Genomic DNA, 23,127 nt, shown 5'->3' with positions numbered 1-23,127 from the left:
CCTGTGACGCGGAGGCCCCGCCCCCTGCTAAGCCCCGCCCCCTGTGCTGCAGAGATGGAGGGCTGGACGGACGCGGAGCTGCAGCCCCGCCCCCTGTGACGCCTAGGCCCCGCCCCCTGCTAAGCCCCGCCCCCTGTGCTGCAGAGATGGAGGGCTGGACGGACGCGGAGCTGCAGCCCCGCCCCCTGTGACGCATAAGCCCCGCCCCCCGCTAAGCCCCGCCCCCTGTGCTGCAGAGATGGAGGGCTGGACGGACGCGGAGCTGCAGCTGCAGCAGCAGAAAGGGAAGATGAAGATGGAGGAAGACGGAGGGCGGGAGTGGAAGAGCGAGCGCTCCTTGTCCTCCTTCCTGAAGCACTCGTGCCTGCTGTGCTGGGCGTCCCCGGGGGAGGGGGGCCCGGGGGGCCCTGCAGGGCCGGGGGCCCCCCCTGCGGGGCCGGGGGCCCCCCTGCAGGACTCGGACCCGCGGCTCCTGGCCACCACCGTGCAGATCAGAGTAAGAAGACCGCAGCATCTGGCGCTGGTGTGTGTGTGCATGCTGCATGTGTCTATTCATGTGTGTTTAACCCGCAACCCCCACAGCCCCCCCTGTTACCCACAATGCCCTGCTGCTGCTGCAGCCGGTGATGCAAGGCTGCTCGGGAGAAATGATCTGTAGCATTTACACAATAAACCTGAGGTGACAATCTGCATTGATTTAATTCCATATATTGAGTCTAAAATCACCCATGTATTTACTGTAAATCATATAATTACACCTCATCTGTTTATAATCTGTTTATAAAATACAGGACTGTCTCAGAAAATTAGAATATGATTTTATGTAATGCAATTACAGAAACAAAAATGTCATCCATTGTGGATTCATTACAAATCAACTGAAATATTACAAGCCTTTTATTATTTTAATGTTGCTGATCATGGCTTACAGCTTAAGAAAACTCAAATATCCTATCTGAAAAAACTAGAATATTCTGGGAATCTTAATCTTAAACTGTTGTTTTTTTAATTGCATTACGGAAAATAAAGAACTTTGTCACAATATTCTAATCTTCTCATTACAAGCAAAAAAATCTTGTTCCACTGGCAGATTTTTCTACTTATTTTAATGAAAATCTACTTGAAACAGGTGAAAATTGTTGTTTTTTCCAGTGATGAGTCTTGTTTTAAGTGTAATGAGATTTGTTTGACTAAAACTGAGAAATTTTAACTAGAAATAAGACACATATTCCTGGTAAGAGTTTTTTCAGTATACCTGATAATTACTAATCAAAATTAATTCATATCAGTTAATAACTGTTACTTATTCAGATACGGTTCAGATGTTTCCCCCCCAACCAATAAAAGACAATAAGATGCTCGTAAAGTTCACGTGTGAAGCACTTTAGATTAAATACTAGTATATACTAGAATCAACTAGCATTAAAGGTTAGATTAAATACTAGTATATACTAGAATAAACTAGCATTAATACTTTAGATTAAATACTAGTATATACTAGAATCAACCACCATTAAAGGTTAGATTAAATACTAGTATATACTAGAATAAACTAGCATTAATACTTTAGATTAAATACTAGTATATACTAGAATCAACCACCATTAAAGGTTAGATTAAATACTAGTATATACTAGAATCATCTAGCATTAACACTTTAGATTAAATACTAGTATATACTAGAATCAACCACCATTAATACTTTAGATTAAATACTAGTATATACTAGAATCAACCACCATTAAAGGTTAGATTAAATACTAGTATATACTAGAATCAACCACCATTAACACTTTAGATTAAATACTAGTATATACTAGAATCAACCACCATTAATACTTTAGATTAAATACTAGTATATACTAGAATCAACCACCATTAAAGGTTAGATTAAATACTAGTATATACTAGAATCAACCACCATTAAAGGTTAGATTAAATACTAGTATATACTAGAATCAACCACCATTAATACTTTAGATTAAATACTAGTATATACTAGAATCAACCACCATTAATACTTTAGATTAAATACTAGTATATACTAGAATCAACCACCATTAAAGGTTAGATTAAATACTAGTATATACTAGAATCAACTAGCATTAACACTTTAGATTAAATACTAGTATATACTAGAATCAACCACCATTAATACTTTAGATTAAATACTAGTATATACTAGAATCAACCACCATTAATACTTTAGATTAAATACTAGTATATACTAGAATCAACCACCATTAATACTTTAGATTAAATACTAGTATATACTAGAATCAACCACCATTAATACTTTAGATTAAATACTAGTATATACTAGAATCAACCACCATTAATACTTTAGATTAAATACTAGTATATACTAGAATCAACCACCATTAAAGGTTAGATTAAATACTAGTATATACTAGAATCAACCACCATTAAAGGTTAGATTAAATACTAGTATATACTAGAATCAACCACCATTAATACTTTAGATTAAATACTAGTATATACTAGAATCAACTAGCATTAATACTTTAGATTAAATACTAGTATATACTAGAATCAACCACCATTAATACTTTAGATTAAATACTAGTATATACTAGAATCAACCAGCATTAATACTTTAGATTAAATACTAGTATATACTAGAATCAACCACCATTAATACTTTAGATTAAATACTAGTATATACTAGAATCAACCACCATTAAAGGTTAGATTAAATACTAGTATATACTAGAATCAACCACCATTAAAGGTTAGATTAAATACTAGTATATACTAGAATCAACTAGCATTAACACTTTAGATTAAATACTAGTATATACTAGAATCAACCACCATTAATACTTTAGATTAAATACTAGTATATACTAGAATCAACTAGCATTAATACTTTAGATTAAATACTAGTATATACTAGAATCAACCACCATTAATACTTTAGATTAAATACTAGTATATACTAGAATCAACCAGCATTAATACTTTAGATTAAATACTAGTATATACTAGAATCAACCACCATTAATACTTTAGATTAAATACTAGTATATACTAGAATCAACCACCATTAAAGGTTAGATTAAATACTAGTATATACTAGAATCAACCACCATTAAAGGTTAGATTAAATACTAGTATATACTAGAATCAACTAGCATTAACACTTTAGATTAAATACTAGTATATACTAGAATCAACCACCATTAATACTTTAGATTAAATACTAGTATATACTAGAATCAACTAGCATTAAAGGTTAGATTAAATACTAGTATATACTAGAATAAACTAGCATTAATACTTTAGATTAAATACTAGTATATACTAGAATCAACCACCATTAAAGGTTAGATTAAATACTAGTATATACTAGAATAAACTAGCATTAATACTTTAGATTAAATACTAGTATATACTAGAATCAACCACCATTAAAGGTTAGATTAAATACTAGTATATACTAGAATCATCTAGCATTAACACTTTAGATTAAATACTAGTATATACTAGAATCAACCACCATTAATACTTTAGATTAAATACTAGTATATACTAGAATCAACCACCATTAAAGGTTAGATTAAATACTAGTATATACTAGAATCAACCACCATTAAAGGTTAGATTAAATACTAGTATATACTAGAATCAACCACCATTAATACTTTAGATTAAATACTAGTATATACTAGAATCAACCACCATTAATACTTTAGATTAAATACTAGTATATACTAGAATCAACCACCATTAATACTTTAGATTAAATACTAGTATATACTAGAATCAACCACCATTAATACTTTAGATTAAATACTAGTATATACTAGAATCAACCACCATTAAAGGTTAGATTAAATACTAGTATATACTAGAATCAACCACCATTAAAGGTTAGATTAAATACTAGTATATACTAGAATCAACCACCATTAATACTTTAGATTAAATACTAGTATATACTAGAATCAACTAGCATTAATACTTTAGATTAAATACTAGTATATACTAGAATCAACCACCATTAATACTTTAGATTAAATACTAGTATATACTAGAATCAACCAGCATTAATACTTTAGATTAAATACTAGTATATACTAGAATCAACCACCATTAATACTTTAGATTAAATACTAGTATATACTAGAATCAACCACCATTAAAGGTTAGATTAAATACTAGTATATACTAGAATCAACCACCATTAAAGGTTAGATTAAATACTAGTATATACTAGAATCAACTAGCATTAACACTTTAGATTAAATACTAGTATATACTAGAATCAACCACCATTAATACTTTAGATTAAATACTAGTATATACTAGAATCAACTAGCATTAAAGGTTAGATTAAATACTAGTATATACTAGAATCAACTAGCATTAATACTTTAGATTAAATACTAGTATATACTAGAATCAACTAGCATTAATACTTTAGATTAAATACTAGTATATACTAGAATCAACCACCATTAAAGGTTAGATTAAATACTAGTATATACTAGAATCAACCACCATTAAAGGTTAGATTAAATACTAGTATATACTAGAATCAACCACCATTAATACTTTAGATTAAATACTAGTATATACTAGAATCAACCACCATTAAAGGTTAGATTAAATACTAGTATATACTAGAATCAACCACCATTAACACTTTAGATTAAATACTAGTATATACTAGAATCAACCACCATTAATACTTTAGATTAAATACTAGTATATACTAGAATCAACCACCATTAATACTTTAGATTAAATACTAGTATATACTAGAATCATCCACCATTAATACTTTAGATTAAATACTAGTATATACTAGAATCAACTAGCATTAATACTTTAGATTAAATACTAGTATATACTAGAATCAACCACCATTAATACTTTAGATTAAATACTAGTATATACTAGAATCAACCACCATTAATACTTTAGATTAAATACTAGTATATACTAGAATCAACTAGCATTAATACTTTAGATTAAATACTAGTATATACTAGAATCAACCACCATTAAAGGTTAGATTAAATACTAGTATATACTAGAATCAACCACCATTAATACTTTAGATTAAATACTAGTATATACTAGAATCAACCACCATTAACACTTTAGATTAAATACTAGTATATACTAGAATCAACTAGCATTAATACTTTAGATTAAATACTAGTATATACTAGAATCAACCACCATTAATACTTTAGATTAAATACTAGTATATACTAGAATCAACCACCATTAATACTTTAGATTAAATACTAGTATATACTAGAATCAACCACCATTAAAGGTTAGATTAAATACTAGTATATACTAGAATCAACCACGATTAATACTTTAGATTAAATACTAGTATATACTAGAATCAACCACCATTAATACTTTAGATTAAATACTAGTATATACTAGAATCAACCACCATTAATACTTTAGATTAAATACTAGTATATACTAGAATCAACCACCATTAATACTTTAGATTAAATACTAGTATATACTAGAATCAACCACCATTAATACTTTAGATTAAATACTAGTATATACTAGAATCAACCACCATTAAAGGTTAGATTAAATACTAGTATATACTAGAATCAACCACGATTAATACTTTAGATTAAATACTAGTATATACTAGAATCAACCACCATTAAAGGTTAGATTAAATACTAGTATATACTAGAATCAACTAGCATTAATACTTTAGATTAAATACTAGTATATACTAGAATCAACCACCATTAATACTTTAGATTAAATACTAGTATATACTAGAATCAACCACCATTAAAGGTTAGATTAAATACTAGTATATACTAGAATCAACTAGCATTAATACTTTAGATTAAATACTAGTATATACTAGAATCAACCACCATTAATACTTTAGATTAAATACTAGTATATACTAGAATCAACCACCATTAAAGGTTAGATTAAATACTAGTATATACTAGAATCAACTAGCATTAATACTTTAGATTAAATACTAGTATATACTAGAATCAACCACCATTAAAGGTTAGATTAAATACTAGTATATACTAGAATCAACCACCATTAATACTTTAGATTAAATACTAGTATATACTAGAATCAACCACCATTAAAGGTTAGATTAAATACTAGTATATACTAGAATCAACTAGCATTAATACTTTAGATTAAATACTAGTATATACTAGAATCAACCACCATTAACACTTTAGATTAAATACTAGTATATACTAGAATCAACCACCATTAATACTTTAGATTAAATACTAGTATATACTAGAATCAACCACCATTAATACTTTAGATTAAATACTAGTATATACTAGAATCAACCACCATTAAAGGTTAGATTAAATACTAGTATATACTAGAATCAACCACCATTAAAGGTTAGATTAAATACTAGTATATACTAGAATCAACCACCATTAATACTTTAGATTAAATACTAGTATATACTAGAATCAACCACCATTAATACTTTAGATTAAATACTAGTATATACTAGAATCAACCACCATTAAAGATTAGATTAAATACTAGTATATACTAGAATCAACCACCATTAATACTTTAGATTAAATACTAGTATATACTAGAATCATCCACCATTAAAGATTAGATTAAATACTAGTATATACTAGAATCAACCACCATTAATACTTTAGATTAAATACTAGTATATACTAGAATCAACCACCATTAATACTTTAGATTAAATACTAGTATATACTAGAATCAACCACCATTAATACTTTAGATTAAATACTAGTATATACTAGAATCAACCACCATTAAAGATTAGATTAAATACTAGTATATACTAGAATCAACCACCATTAAAGGTTAGATTAAATACTAGTATATACTAGAATCAACCACCATTAATACTTTAGATTAAATACTAGTATATACTAGAATCAACCACCATTAAAGGTTAGATTAAATACTAGTATATACTAGAATCATCCACCATTAATACTTTAGATTAAATACTAGTATATACTAGAATCAACCACCATTAATACTTTAGATTAAATACTAGTATATACTAGAATCAACCACCATTAATACTTTAGATTAAATACTAGTATATACTAGAATCAACTAGCATTAATACTTTAGATTAAATACTAGTATATACTAGAATCATCCACCATTAATACTTTAGATTAAATACTAGTATATACTAGAATCAACCACCATTAATACTTTAGATTAAATACTAGTATATACTAGAATCAACCACCATTAATACTTTAGATTAAATACTAGTATATACTAGAATCAACCACCATTAATACTTTAGATTAAATACTAGTATATACTAGAATCAACTAGCATTAATACTTTAGATTAAATACTAGTATATACTAGAATCAACCACCATTAATACTTTAGATTAAATACTAGTATATACTAGAATCAACCACCATTAATACTTTAGATTAATTACTAGTATATACTAGAATCAACCACCATTAATACTTTAGATTAAATACTAGTATATACTAGAATCAACTAGCATTAATACTTTAGATTAAATACTAGTATATACTAGAATCAACCACCATTAACACTTTAGATTAAATACTAGTATATACTAGAATCAACCACCATTAATACTTTATATTAAATACTAGTATATACTAGAATCAACCACCATTAAAGATTAGATTAAATACTAGTATATACTAGAATCAACCACCATTAATACTTTAGATTAAATACTAGTATATACTAGAATCAACCACCATTAAAGATTAGATTAAATACTAGTATATACTAGAATCAACCACCATTAACACTTTAGATTAAATACTAGTATATACTAGAATCAACCACCATTAATACTTTAGATTAAATACTAGTATATACTAGAATCAACCACCATTAAAGATTAGATTAAATACTAGTATATACTAGAATCAACTAGCATTAATACATTAGATTAAATACTAGTATATACTAGAATCATCCACCATTAATACTTTAGATTAAATACTAGTATATACTAGAATCAACCACCATTAATACTTTATATTAAATACTAGTATATACTAGAATCAACCACCATTAATACTTTAGATTAAATACTAGTATATACTAGAATCAACCACCATTAAAGATTAGATTAAATACTAGTATATACTAGAATCAACTAGCATTAATACTTTAGATTAAATACTAGTATATACTAGAATCAACCACCATTAATACTTTAGATTAAATACTAGTATATACTAGAATCAACCACCATTAAAGATTAGATTAAATACTAGTATATACTAGAATCAACCACCATTAATACTTTAGATTAAATACTAGTATATACTAGAATCAACCACCATTAAAGATTAGATTAAATACTAGTATATACTAGAATCAACCACCATTAAAGATTAGATTAAATACTAGTATATACTAGAATCAACCACCATTAAAGGTTAGATTAAATACTAGTATATACTAGAATCATCCACCATTAATACTTTAGATTAAATACTAGTATATACTAGAATCAACCACCATTAAAGATTAGATTAAATACTAGTATATACTAGAATCAACCACCATTAAAGGTTAGATTAAATACTAGTATATACTAGAATCAACCACCATTAATACTTTAGATTAAATACTAGTATATACTAGAATCAACCACCATTAATACTTTAGATTAAATACTAGTATATACTAGAATCATCCACCATTAATACTTTAGATTAAATACTAGTATATACTAGAATCAACTAGCATTAATACTTTAGATTAAATACTAGTATATACTAGAATCAACCACCATTAATACTTTAGATTAAATACTAGTATATACTAGAATCAACCACCATTAATACTTTAGATTAAATACTAGTATATACTAGAATCAACCACCATTAATACTTTAGATTAAATACTAGTATATACTAGAATCAACCACCATTAAAGGTTAGATTAAATACTAGTATATACTAGAATCAACTAGCATTAATACTTTAGATTAAATACTAGTATATACTAGAATCAACCACTATTAATACTTTAGATTAAATACTAGTATATACTAGAATCAACCACCATTAATACTTTAGATTAAATACTAGTATATACTAGAATCAACTAGCATTAATACTTTAGATTAAATACTAGTATATACTAGAATAAACCACCATTAATACTTTAGATTAAATACTAGTATATACTAGAATCAACTAGCATTAATACTTTAGATTAAATACTAGTATATACTAGAATCAACCACCATTAAAGGTTAGATTAAATACTAGTATATACTAGAATCAACCACCATTAATACTTTAGATTAAATACTAGTATATACTAGAATCAACCACCATTAATACTTTAGATTAAATACTAGTATATACTAGAATCAACTAGCATTAATACTTTAGATTAAATACTAGTATATACTAGAATAAACCACCATTAATACTTTAGATTAAATACTAGTATATACTAGAATAAACTAGCATTAATACTTTAGATTAAATACTAGTATATACTAGAATCAACCACCATTAATACTTTAGATTAAATACTAGTATATACTAGAATCAACCACCATTAATACTTTAGATTAAATACTAGTATATACTAGAATCAACCACCATTAATACTTTAGATTAAATACTAGTATATACTAGAATCAACTAGCATTAAAGGTTAGATTAAATACTAGTATATACTAGAATCAACCACCATTAAAGGTTAGATTAAATACTAGTATATACTAGAATCAACCACCATTAATACTTTAGATTAAATACTAGTATATACTAGAATCAACCACCATTAATACTTTAGATTAAATACTAGTATATACTAGAATCAACCACCATTAAAGGTTAGATTAAATACTAGTATATACTAGAATCAACCACCATTAATACTTTAGATTAAATACTAGTATATACTAGAATCAACCACCATTAAAGGTTAGATTAAATACTAGTATATACTAGAATCAACTAGCATTAATACTTTAGATTAAATACTAGTATATACTAGAATCAACCACTATTAATACTTTAGATTAAATACTAGTATATACTAGAATCAACCACCATTAATACTTTAGATTAAATACTAGTATATACTAGAATCAACTAGCATTAATACTTTAGATTAAATACTAGTATATACTAGAATAAACCACCATTAATACTTTAGATTAAATACTAGTATATACTAGAATCAACTAGCATTAATACTTTAGATTAAATACTAGTATATACTAGAATCAACCACCATTAAAGGTTAGATTAAATACTAGTATATACTAGAATCAACCACCATTAATACTTTAGATTAAATACTAGTATATACTAGAATCAACCACCATTAATACTTTAGATTAAATACTAGTATATACTAGAATCAACCACCATTAATACTTTAGATTAAATACTAGTATATACTAGAATCAACCACCATTAATACTTTAGATTAAATACTAGTATATACTAGAATCAACTAGCATTAAAGGTTAGATTAAATACTAGTATATACTAGAATCAACCACCATTAAAGGTTAGATTAAATACTAGTATATACTAGAATCAACCACCATTAATACTTTAGATTAAATACTAGTATATACTAGAATCAACCACCATTAATACTTTAGATTAAATACTAGTATATACTAGAATCAACCACCATTAAAGGTTAGATTAAATACTAGTATATACTAGAATCAACCACCATTAAAGGTTAGATTAAATACTAGTATATACTAGAATCAACCACCATTAATACTTTAGATTAAATACTAGTATATACTAGAATCAACCACCATTAATACTTTAGATTAAATACTAGTATATACTAGAATCAACCACCATTAAAGGTTAGATTAAATACTAGTATATACTAGAATCAACCACCATTAAAGGTTAGATTAAATACTAGTATATACTAGAATCAACTAGCATTAATACTTTAGATTAAATACTAGTATATACTAGAATCAACCACCATTAATACTTTAGATTAAATACTAGTATATACTAGAATCAACCACCAAATACTTTAGATTAAATACTAGTATATACTAGAATCAACTAGCATTAATACTTTAGATTAAATACTAGTATATACTAGAATTAACCACCATTAATGCTTTAGATTAAATACTAGTATATACTAGAATCAACCACCATTAATACTTTAGATTAAATACTAGTATATACTAGAATCAACCACCATTAATACTTTAGATTAAATACTAGTATATACTAGAATAAACCACCATTAATACTTTAGATTAAATACTAGTATATACTAGAATCAACCACCATTAAAGGTTAGATTAAATACTAGTATATACTAGAATCAACCACCATTAATACTTTAGATTAAATACTAGTATATACTAGAATCAACCACCATTAATACTTTAGATTAAATACTAGTATATACTAGAATCAACTAGCATTAATACTTTAGATTAAATACTAGTATATACTAGAATAAACCACCATTAATACTTTAGATTAAATACTAGTATATACTAGAATCATCCACCATTAATACTTTAGATTAAATACTAGTATATACTAGAATCAACCACCATTAAAGGTTAGATTAAATACTAGTATATACTAGAATCAACTAGCATTAATACTTTAGATTAAATACTAGTATATACTAGAATCAACCACCATTAATACTTTAGATTAAATACTAGTATATACTAGAATCAACCACCATTAATACTTTAGATTAAATACTAGTATATACTAGAATAAACCACCATTAATACTTTAGATTAAATACTAGTATATACTAGAATCAACCACCATTAAAGGTTAGATTAAATACTAGTATATACTAGAATCAACCACCATTAATACTTTAGATTAAATACTAGTATATACTAGAATCAACCACCATTAATACTTTAGATTAAATACTAGTATATACTAGAATCAACCACCATTAAAGGTTAGATTAAATACTAGTATATACTAGAATCAACCACCATTAAAGGTTAGATTAAATACTAGTATATACTAGAATCAACCACCATTAAAGGTTAGATTAAATACTAGTATATACTAGAATCAACTAGCATTAATACTTTAGATTAAATACTAGTATATACTAGAATCAACCACCATTAATACTTTAGATTAAATACTAGTATATACTAGAATCAACCACCATTAAAGGTTAGATTAAATACTAGTATATACTAGAATCAACCACCATTAAAGGTTAGATTAAATACTAGTATATACTAGAATCAACCACCATTAATACTTTAGATTAAATACTAGTATATACTAGAATCAACCACCATTAATACTTTAGATTAAATACTAGTATATACTAGAATAAACCACCATTAATACTTTAGATTAAATACTAGTATATACTAGAATCAACCACCATTAAAGGTTAGATTAAATACTAGTATATACTAGAATCAACCACCATTAATACTTTAGATTAAATACTAGTATATACTAGAATCAACCACCATTAATACTTTAGATTAAATACTAGTATATACTAGAATCAACCACCATTAATACTTTAGATTAAATACTAGTATATACTAGAATCAACTAGCATTAATATGTTAGATTAAATACTAGTATATACTAGAATCAACCACCATTAATACATTAGATTAAATACTAGTATATACTAGAATCAACCACCATTAATACTTTAGATTAAATACTAGTATATACTAGAATCAACCACCATTAATACTTTAGATTAAATACTAGTATATACTAGAATCAACCACCATTAAAGGTTAGATTAAATACTAGTATATACTAGAATCATCTAGCGTTACCACTTTAAACAGAATACTAGTAAATATGATGTATATATGATATATGACATGTAACTATGATTTGACATTTGGAAGGAACAGGATGAAGTTTGAATAGAATTACAGGAAGTGTAAACCCTTTCACAATAAAGGAATTCTAAGATCAGTTCATTTCAGGCAGGTGTTATTTATGAAGGTGTTTTATTTCATTTCTATGTATTTATGTCTGAAAATGACGCTGATTTAGTTTTATCCTCCGTGTTTGTGACTAAGGGAGTTGTGTCTATTATTGTTGTTGTTTATTATTGTTATTGTGTCTAGTATTGTGTTGTTTGTCGTGTATAATGTACGTCTGTTATGTATTAAGTGTTAATTTGTGTGTTGTGTGTTTGTCGGACCCAAACACACAAACAAACTACACTATCTGTCACATCTGGGGTACGGTGTGGACCCAGACGCAGGAGAGCAGGAGTTCAACGAAAAAAGGGTTTATTTAACAAAAAACAAACTAAAACGCTGCAGGGCAGGATGCAAAACAAGAACATGAACGTGGCTACAAAAACCTGACGAGGAAAACATTCAATTCAATTCAATTTTATTTATATAGCGTCTAATACAACATAGTTGTCTCCAGGATGTTTCCAGAACCAGAACATGAACATAAACCCCCGAGCAATTATTACATAAACACTGGCAGGTAAAAACTCCCCTAGAGGGAGAAAAACCTTAAGCCAAACAGTGGCAAGAAAAACTCCCCTTTAGGAGGAAGAAACCTGGACCTGGACCAGGCTCATAAGGGGGGACCCTCCTGCAGAGGGCCAGACTGGGGGGTCAGGGACGTCAGCAGCACACAGCAGGCAGGTGGAAGCAATGTCAATGTCAATTTTATTTATAAAGCACATTTAAAAACGACCGAGGTCGACCAAAGTGCTGTACAGCATACAAGAAAATAAAACAATACCAAAAGAAAAACACAGTACACCGTGTAGAAACAATAAAATCACTAACATACTAAAATGATCAATAAAATAGTAATAAAAGATAGAGAATAGACGACAAAGAACAGACACATAAAGTGCACAATCACTTCACACAGATGTAGGGAACTAATTTGTCACACACTAAAAGCCAAAGAAAATAAATAAGTTTTCAAAGAAGACTTAAAAACCTCTAGGGTCTGGGCAGATCTAACATTTAGTGGCAAACTATTCCACTGCTTAGGGCCGGCCACCGCAAAAGCTCGGTCACCTCTAGTTTTGAGCCTGGATTTAGGGACGTCCAAAAGCAACTGACTTGACGACGTCAGTGCTCTGGCTGGTGTGTGAGAGTGGAGAAGTTCAGTAAGGTATTGGGGAGCCAAACCATTCAGTGATTTAAAAACAAGCAGCAGAATCTTAAAATCAATCCAGCAAGCAGGATTGCAGGATTGCAGGAAGCAATTCAATTTTCAATTCAATTTTATTTATATAGCGTCTAATACAACAGAGTTGTCTCTAGACGCTTCACAGAGACCCATACCCAGAACATGACCCCCGAGCAGTTATTACATAAACAATGGCAGGTAAAAACTCCCCTAGTGGGAGAAAAACCTTAAGCCAAACAGTGGCAAGGAAAAACTCCCCTTTAGGAGGAAGAAACCTTGAGCAGGACCAGGCTCATCAGGGGGGACCCTCCTGCCGAGGGCCAGACTGGTGGGTCAGGGACGGCAACAGCACAGCAGGCAGGTGGAAGCAGCAACGGGATGACCAGGGGTGGGGACCGCAGGCCAGCACGCAGCTCCCGAAGCTCCGGCCCAATCAGCAAGTCCCAGGTTGGGGTGCAGGGTCAGGGAAAGACTTGTGCTCCGTAATGCAAGCTACAAGCCACCCACGACCACCTGCAGGACAAAAGAGAGAAAAGGGAGGAGAAGGGGGGGCCAGCAACGGGATGACCAGGGGTGGGGACCGCAGGCCAGCACGCAGCTCCCGAAGCTCCGGCCCAATCAGCAAGTCCCAGGTTGGGGTGCAGGGTCGGGGAAAGACTTGTGCTCCGTAATGCAAGCTACAAGCCACCCACGACCACCTGCAGGTTCCGGTGTCCGGCAAAGGATGCTGCAACATGGACAAAAGAGAGAAAAGGGAGGAGAAGGGGGGGCCAGCACAAGAAACTACAGGAGCGGGATGACCGGGGGTGGGGACCGCAGGCAGGTGGAAGCAGCAACGGGATGACCAGGGGTGGGGACCGCAGGCCAGCATGCAGCTCCCGAAGCTCCGGCCCAATCATCATGTCCCAGGTTGGGGTGCAGGGTCGGGGAAAGGTTGAGAAGGGGCAGGGCCAGGGAGAGGAGTCTTGACGGACAAATCTCTCCCCCGCCTGACCGGGCCGTTACCCTGACCGGGCCGTTACCCTGCCCCCCTCACTCCCACGCTGCAGGATCTGCTGTTGTGCATTCAGAGATGCTCTTCGCGGAGTCGATTCATTCAAACTAACATACTCTTCCTCCTGTAACCATGTTTCTGTTAAGCAGAAAATATCACTCCTGCTCTCTGTAATTATATCATTTACTAACAGAGACTTAGAGCTTAACGATCGTATATTTAGTAGTCAAATCAAATTTTGTCGGTCTGTAATTGGTACCAAATGTGCATTGGTTTTAATTTTTACAAGATTATTTTGGTTAACGCCTCTATAACACCGCACCTGGTGAACTTTTGGAGGGCGGGGAACTGCAACCACTTCTATTTTGCGAGGCAACTGGTTAGAGTTGCCAATATCATGTAATCCTACAGTTTTAGAGTCGCTAATTACATCATGCAATCCTACAGTTTTGTTGGCAGGCGTTGGTCCTCGAAAAGCAGCAGAGAAGTGTGTTAAACTACAGCTCTGCATCCTGGCCTGGACCCTGCGATGTCAGGGAGGGGGTCTAAAACAGGCCAAATTACTAGAGACAAGAGCAGCACCAGCCCGGGTGGGATGAATGCCGTCTCTTCTAATCAGACCGGGCTTTCCCCAGAACGTCTCCTAATAGTCAATAAAGTCCACGTCGTTTTCTGAACACCACCGATACAACCAGCGGCGGAGCGAGAGCATGCGACTAAACATGTCATCGCTGGTCAGATTGGGGAGGGGGCCAGAGAAACCTACGGAGTCCGACATACTTTTGGCGTAGTTACACACCGAGACAATATTCATTTTGGTCACTTCCGACTGGCGAAGACGGGAGTCATTAGCTCCGACATGGATGATAACTTTACCATATTTACGATTACCCTTTGACAGTAGCTTCAAATTTGCTTCAATGTCGCCCGCTCTGGCCCCCGGGATACACCTAACTATGGTCGCCGGACTCGGCCTCAAATGCCTGACTATGGAGTCGCCAATCACCAGGGTCGGCTTCTCAACGGGTGTGTCGCTGAGTGGGGAAAAACGGTTAGACACATGAAGCCGGTGGTGGTGTTCCGTGAACCCTTTAGGACTACGCTTCCTCCGAACCGTCACCCACCGGCCCTGACTGGCCGGCTGCTCGGGAGCTGCAGGGGAGCGGCTAGCAGCTGCTACAGGCCGGTCCGCTGCTAACTTAGCCTGGTTAGCTGAGGAGGCTATCGGATTATGGTCAAATTGGCAGAACCGGACCTCTAACTGACTGAGCCTCGCCTCCAGCCCTGTGAATAAACTACACTTTAAGCACTTACCGTCTTCACTAAAGGAGGCAGAGGAATAGCTAAACATATCACACACCATGCTAAGATGCTAACAGAGGTTAACGGACAGAAAATGTATCAGTGATTGGTGACAGTGAAAGTTACGGAAGAGAAAATGAGCGAGTGTTGAAATAAAGACTGTACTGTACCAGATATAGTACTATTTTACCAGAAAACTATCTAAGTTTTAGACAAAAAAGTCGGGAGAGATCAGAGCCTGCAAACGCCGTGCGACGGCAGCTGACTGCAACACCAGGAAGTGACGCGATGCGTGACGCAATACGTTACCCAATCACGATCACATGGAGGTAGAAACAGTACGGTGCGACAAGGAATAAGGAAATGACAAGACTAGATATACTCAGGGGATAACGAGACATGACGAGACACAGGTGCAGACAATCGGGGCAGATGGGACACAGGCGGGGCAAGACAGAAACTCAAAGACTATACACTATACACACTAGTGATACACACTATCTAACACTATACACTATCCAACACTATACACACTATCCAACACTATACACACTATCCAACACTATACACACTATCCAACACTATACACACTATCCAACACTACACACACTATCCAACACTATACACACTATCCACCACTATACACACTATCCAACACTATACACACTACCCAACACTATACACACTATCCAACACTATACAAACTATCCAACACTATACACACTATCCACCACTATACACACTATCCAACACTATACACACAATCCAACACTATACACACTATCCAACACTATACACACTATCCAACACTATACACACTATCCAACACTATACACACTATCCAACATGATACACACTATCCAACACTATACACACTATCCAACACTATACACACTATCCAACACTATACACACTATCCAACACTATACACACAATCCAACACTATACACACTATCCAACACTATACACACTATCCAACACTATACACACTATCCAACACTATACACATTATCCAACACTATACACACTATCCAACACTATACACATTATCCAACACTATACCCACTATCCAACATGATACACACTATCCAACACTATACACACTATCCAACACTATACACACTATCCAACATGATACACACTATCCACCATGATACACACTATCCAACACTATACACACTATCCACCACTATACACACTATCCAACACTACACACTATCCAACACAATACACACTATCCACCATGATACACACTATCCAACACTATACACACTATCCAACATGATACACACTATCCACCATGATACACACTATCCAACACTATACACACTATCCACCACTATACACACTATCCAACTCTACACACTATCCACCACTATACACACTATCCACCACTATACACACTATCCACCACTATACACACTATCCAACACTATACACACTATCCACCACTATACACACTATCCAACTCTACACACTATCCAACACAATACAGACTATCCAACACTATACACACTATCCAACACTATACACACTATCCACCACTATACACACTATCCAACACTATACACACTATCCACCACTATACACACTATCCAACACTATACACACTATCCACCACTATACACACTATCCACCACTATACACACTATCCAACTCTACACACTATCCAACACAATACAGACTATCCAACACAATACACACTATCCAACACTATACCCACTATCCAACATGATACACACTATCCAACACTATACACACTATCCAACACTATACACACTATCCAACATGATACACACTATCCAACACTATACACACTATCCACCATGATACACACTATCCAACACAATACACACTATCCAACACTATACCCACTATCAAACATGATACACACTATCCAACACTATACACACTATCCAACACTATACACACTATCCAACACTATACACACTATCCAACATGATACACACTATCCACCATGATACACACTATCCAACACTATACACACTATCCACCACTATACACACTATCCAACACTACACACTATCCAACACAATACACACTATCCACCATGATACACACTATCCAACACTATACACACTATCCAACATGATACACACTATCCACCATGATACACACTATCCAACACTATACACACTATCCAACACAATACAGACTATCCAACACTACACACTATCCAACACCATACACACTATCCATCATGATACACACTATCCAACACTATATACACTATCCAACACTATACACACTATCCAACACTATACACACTATCCAACACTATACACACTATCCAACATGATACACACTATCCAACACTATACACACTATCCAACACTATACACACTATCCAACACTATACACACTATCCAACACCATACACACTATCCATCATGATACACACTATCAAACACTACACACTATCCAACACTATACACACTATCCAACATGATACACACTAGTGATACACACTATCCAACACTATACACACTACCCAACACTATACACACTAGTGATACACACTATCCAACACTATACACACTAGTGATACACACTATCCAACACTATACACACTATCCAACACTACACACTATCCAACACTATACACACTATCCAACATGATACACACTATCCAACACTACACACACTATCCAACACTATACACACTATCCAACACTATACACACTATCCACCACTACACACTATCCAACACTACACACTATCCAACACTATACACACTATCCAACACTATACACACTATCCAACACTATACACACTATCCAACTCTACACACTATCCAACACTACACACTATCCAACACTATACACACTATCCAACACTATACACACTATCCAACACTATACACACTATCCAACATGATACACACTATCCAACACTATACACACTATCCACCACTATACACACTATCCAACACTACACACTATCCAACACTACACACTATCCAACACTATACACACTATCCAACACTATACACACTATCCAACACTATACACACTATCCAACTCTACACACTATCCAACACTACACACTATCCAACACTATACACACTATCCAACACTATACACACTATCCAACACTATACACACTATCCAACATGATACACACTATCCAACACTATACACACTATCCACCACTATACACACTATCCAACACTACACACTATCCAACACTACACACTATCCAACACTACACACTATCCAACACTATACACACTATCCAACACTATACACACTATCCAACATGATACACACTATCCAACACTATACACACTATCCAACACTATACACACTATCCAACACTATACACACTATCCAACACTATACACACTATCCAACATGATACACACTATCCAACACTATACACACTATCCAACACTATACACACTATCCAACACTATACACACTATCCAACATGATACACACTAGTGATACACACTATCCACCACTATACACACTATCCAACACTATACACACTACCCAACAATATACACACTATCCAACAATATACACACTATCCAACACTATACACACTATCCAACACTATACACACTATCCAACACTATACACACTATCCAACACTATACACACTATCCAGCCTGATACACACTATAAGACTTGTTTCTACAATAGAATCCTAACAAAATTCTCAGCTTTCTTTACGATATGCTGAATCTGCTCCTTAAAAGTCCTGAATATTTAAAGGTAGATGTTTCCTGGTGGTGTCTCCCTAACGGCACCCGTGGGTGCTCCCCTGCGTTCAGGAGCTGGAGAACGCCGTTGCCGTGGAGACGCTGGAGCTGCAGGAGCAGCAGTCGGACCGTCAGGACCTCCAGGACCAGCTGGAGAAGCTGGACCAGCACAAGGAGACCCTGATTCAGCAGATCAAGACCACCAGGCAGCTCTGCTACGAGGAGAGCCAGCAGGTAAACACCTCCTCATACCTCCACCCTCCTCCAGCAGGACCTCCAGGGACCTGGACCAGGTCCTCCTGGACCTGGGCCAGGTTCTCCAGGACTTCCTGGACCTGCAACGTCGTATTTACCCAGCAACCTGATGTCCTGCAAAGATGTTTCCTCCTCCAATAACCAACCTCTGTCTCTTGTAGATCTTGTCCCTGCAGGCCCACAAGGCCCAGAAGGAGAGCCAGGTGGAGGAGTACGAGCTCCTGGTCCTCCTGGTCCTCCTGGACCTTCTGGTCCTCCTGGTCCTCCTGGTCCTGGTCCTCCTAACCAACATCTCTTGTCTCTCCTGTCAGATCTTGTCCCTGCAGGCCCACAAAGCCCAGAAGGAGAGCCAGGTGGAGGAGTACGAGGTCCGTGTACTTCGCGGCCATCCGTTTTTTGTTTTGAAATGACAAAATAAAAATAGAGAAATAATCCAAAATAATCTGTTTCCCATCTTTTTTTTTGATAATAAAAAACGGAAAACGGGTCGTTATCCATTATCCGTTTTCCGATTTCATTGATGTGTTTGAAAATTGAAATTGGGAATTAAAACAGCGAATGGAAAGCTCTTTTCTCTATTTCCTATTCGTTTCCAAAGTGGGGGGGGGGGCAGTATGTTAGAGTTCAGTTTATGTTATTGATTGGACGCAGCTTTTTTTTTGGACGCTGCAGCTGAACGGACTGTCACAACATCACTGCAGTTTCATGACGGAGTGAAGACAGATTACAGATTAAACTCATGTTTCACTGTGATGTTGTGACAGTCCGTTCAGCTGTAGCGTCCAAAAAAAAGCTGCGTGAACTCTAACATCCCCCCCACCCCCGCCCGAAATCAATAGGAAATAGGAAATAGAGAAAAGAGTTTTCCACCCACTGTTTTAATTTCCAATTTCGATTTTCAAACACATCAATGAAAACGGATAATGGATAATGATCCGTTTTCCGTTTTTTTTATTTTCAAAACAAAAGATGGGAAACTGATTATTTTGGATTATTTCTCTATTTTTATTTTGTCATTTCAAAACAAAAAACGGATGGACGCAAAGTACACGGACCCTACGAGCTTGTGGTCCTCCTGATTCTGGTCCTCCTGGTCCTGGTCCTCCTAACCAACATCTCTTGTCTCTCCTGTCAGATCTTGTCCCTGCAGGCCCACAAGGCCAAGAAGGAGAGCCAGGTGGAGGAGTACGAGCTCCTGGTCCTCCTGGTCCTCCTGGTCCTCCTGGTCCTCCTGGTCCTCCTGGTCCTCCTGGTCCTCCTGGTCCTCCTGCACCTCCTGGACCTCTTGGTCCTGGTCCTCCTAACCAACGTCTCGTGTCTCCTCAGATCTTGTCCCTGCAGGCCCACGAGGCCCAGAAGGAGAGCCAGGTGGAGGAGTATGAGCGAGAACTTTCCAGAGCAAGATGGAGGCTGAAGAAGCTCCGGGAGGAGGTGAAGACGGCGAAGAGGAAGGTGGAGGAGGCCAGGGAGAGAGACGTCCCCCTGCAGGACTCCATCAGGCAGAGCTACGAGGAGATCCTGCAGGTACCAGACCTGGTTCTGATCCAGACCTGGTTCTGATCCAGACCTGGTTCTGACTCGGAACCTGACCCAGACCTGGTTCTGATGGGGTCTGACCTGGTTAGGGTCCAAACCAGAACGGGTTTACTAACGTCTACAACCTCTGGAGGTCTTTAACATAAACATGTCGTCTGCTAACGGGTTTACTAACGTCTACAACCTCTGGAGGCCTTTAACATAAACATGTCGTCTGCTAACGGGTTTACTAACGTCTACAACCTCTGGAGGTCTTTAACATAAACATGAGTGTCGTCTGCTAACGGGTTTACTAACGTCTACAACCTCTGGAGGTCTTTAACATAAACATGAGCTAACGGGTTTACTAACGTCTACAACCTCTGGAGGCCTTTAACATAAACATGAGTGTCGTCTGCTAACGGGTTTACTAACGTCTACAACCTCTGGAGGTCTTTAACATAAACATGAGCTAACGGGTTTACTAACGTCTACAACCTCTGGAGGTCTTTAACATAAACATGAGTGTCGTGTACTAACGGGTTTACTAACGTCTACAACCTCTGGAGGTCTTTAACATAAACATGTCGTCTGCTAACGGGTTTACTAACGTCTACAACCTCTGGAGGTCTTTAACATAAACATGAGCTAACGGGTTTACTAACGTCTACAGCCTCTGGAGGTCTTTAACATAAACATGAGCTAACGGGTTTACTAACGTCTACAACCTCTGGAGGTCTTTAACATAAACATGAGTGTCGTCTGCTAACGGGTTTACTAACGTCTACAACCTCTGGAGGTCTTTAACATAAACATGAGTGTCGTCTGCTAACGGGTTTACTAACGTCTACAACCTCTGGAGGTCTTTAACATAAACATGAGTGTCGTCTGCTAACGGGTTTACTAACGTCTACAACCTCTGGAGGTCTTTAACATAAACATGTCGTCTGCTAACGGGTTTACTAACGTCTACAACCTCTGGAGGTCTTTAACATAAACATGAGTGTCGTCTGCTAACGGGTTTACTAACGTCTACAACCTCTGGAGGTCTTTAACATAAACATGTCGTCTGCTAACGGGTTTACTAACGTCTACAACCTCTGGAGGCCTTTAACATAAACATGAGTGTCGTCTGCTAACGG

At 34.7% G+C, this 23,127-nt stretch overlaps 1 protein-coding gene across 1 annotated transcript in view; it reads left to right on the top strand.

The window, feature by feature from the left end:
- The first annotated feature begins 238 nt into the window (after positions 1 to 238).
- LOC133451731 (uncharacterized) overlaps positions 239 to 23,127 on the top strand; it is a 65,322-nt gene continuing 42,433 nt past the window's right edge. Inside the window, exons 1-3 of the mRNA XM_061730874.1 lie at positions 239 to 523; positions 20,288 to 20,449; positions 21,797 to 21,994. Coding sequence (XP_061586858.1) covers positions 239 to 523; positions 20,288 to 20,449; positions 21,797 to 21,994 — 645 coding nt within the window. The remainder of the gene's footprint in view (positions 524 to 20,287; positions 20,450 to 21,796; positions 21,995 to 23,127) is intronic.

This window comes from Cololabis saira, chromosome 10 (assembly GCF_033807715.1).
Source record: "Cololabis saira isolate AMF1-May2022 chromosome 10, fColSai1.1, whole genome shotgun sequence".
Taxonomy (NCBI): Eukaryota; Metazoa; Chordata; class Actinopteri; order Beloniformes; family Belonidae; genus Cololabis; species Cololabis saira.
This window is presented reverse-complemented; position numbering and strand designations above follow the sequence as displayed.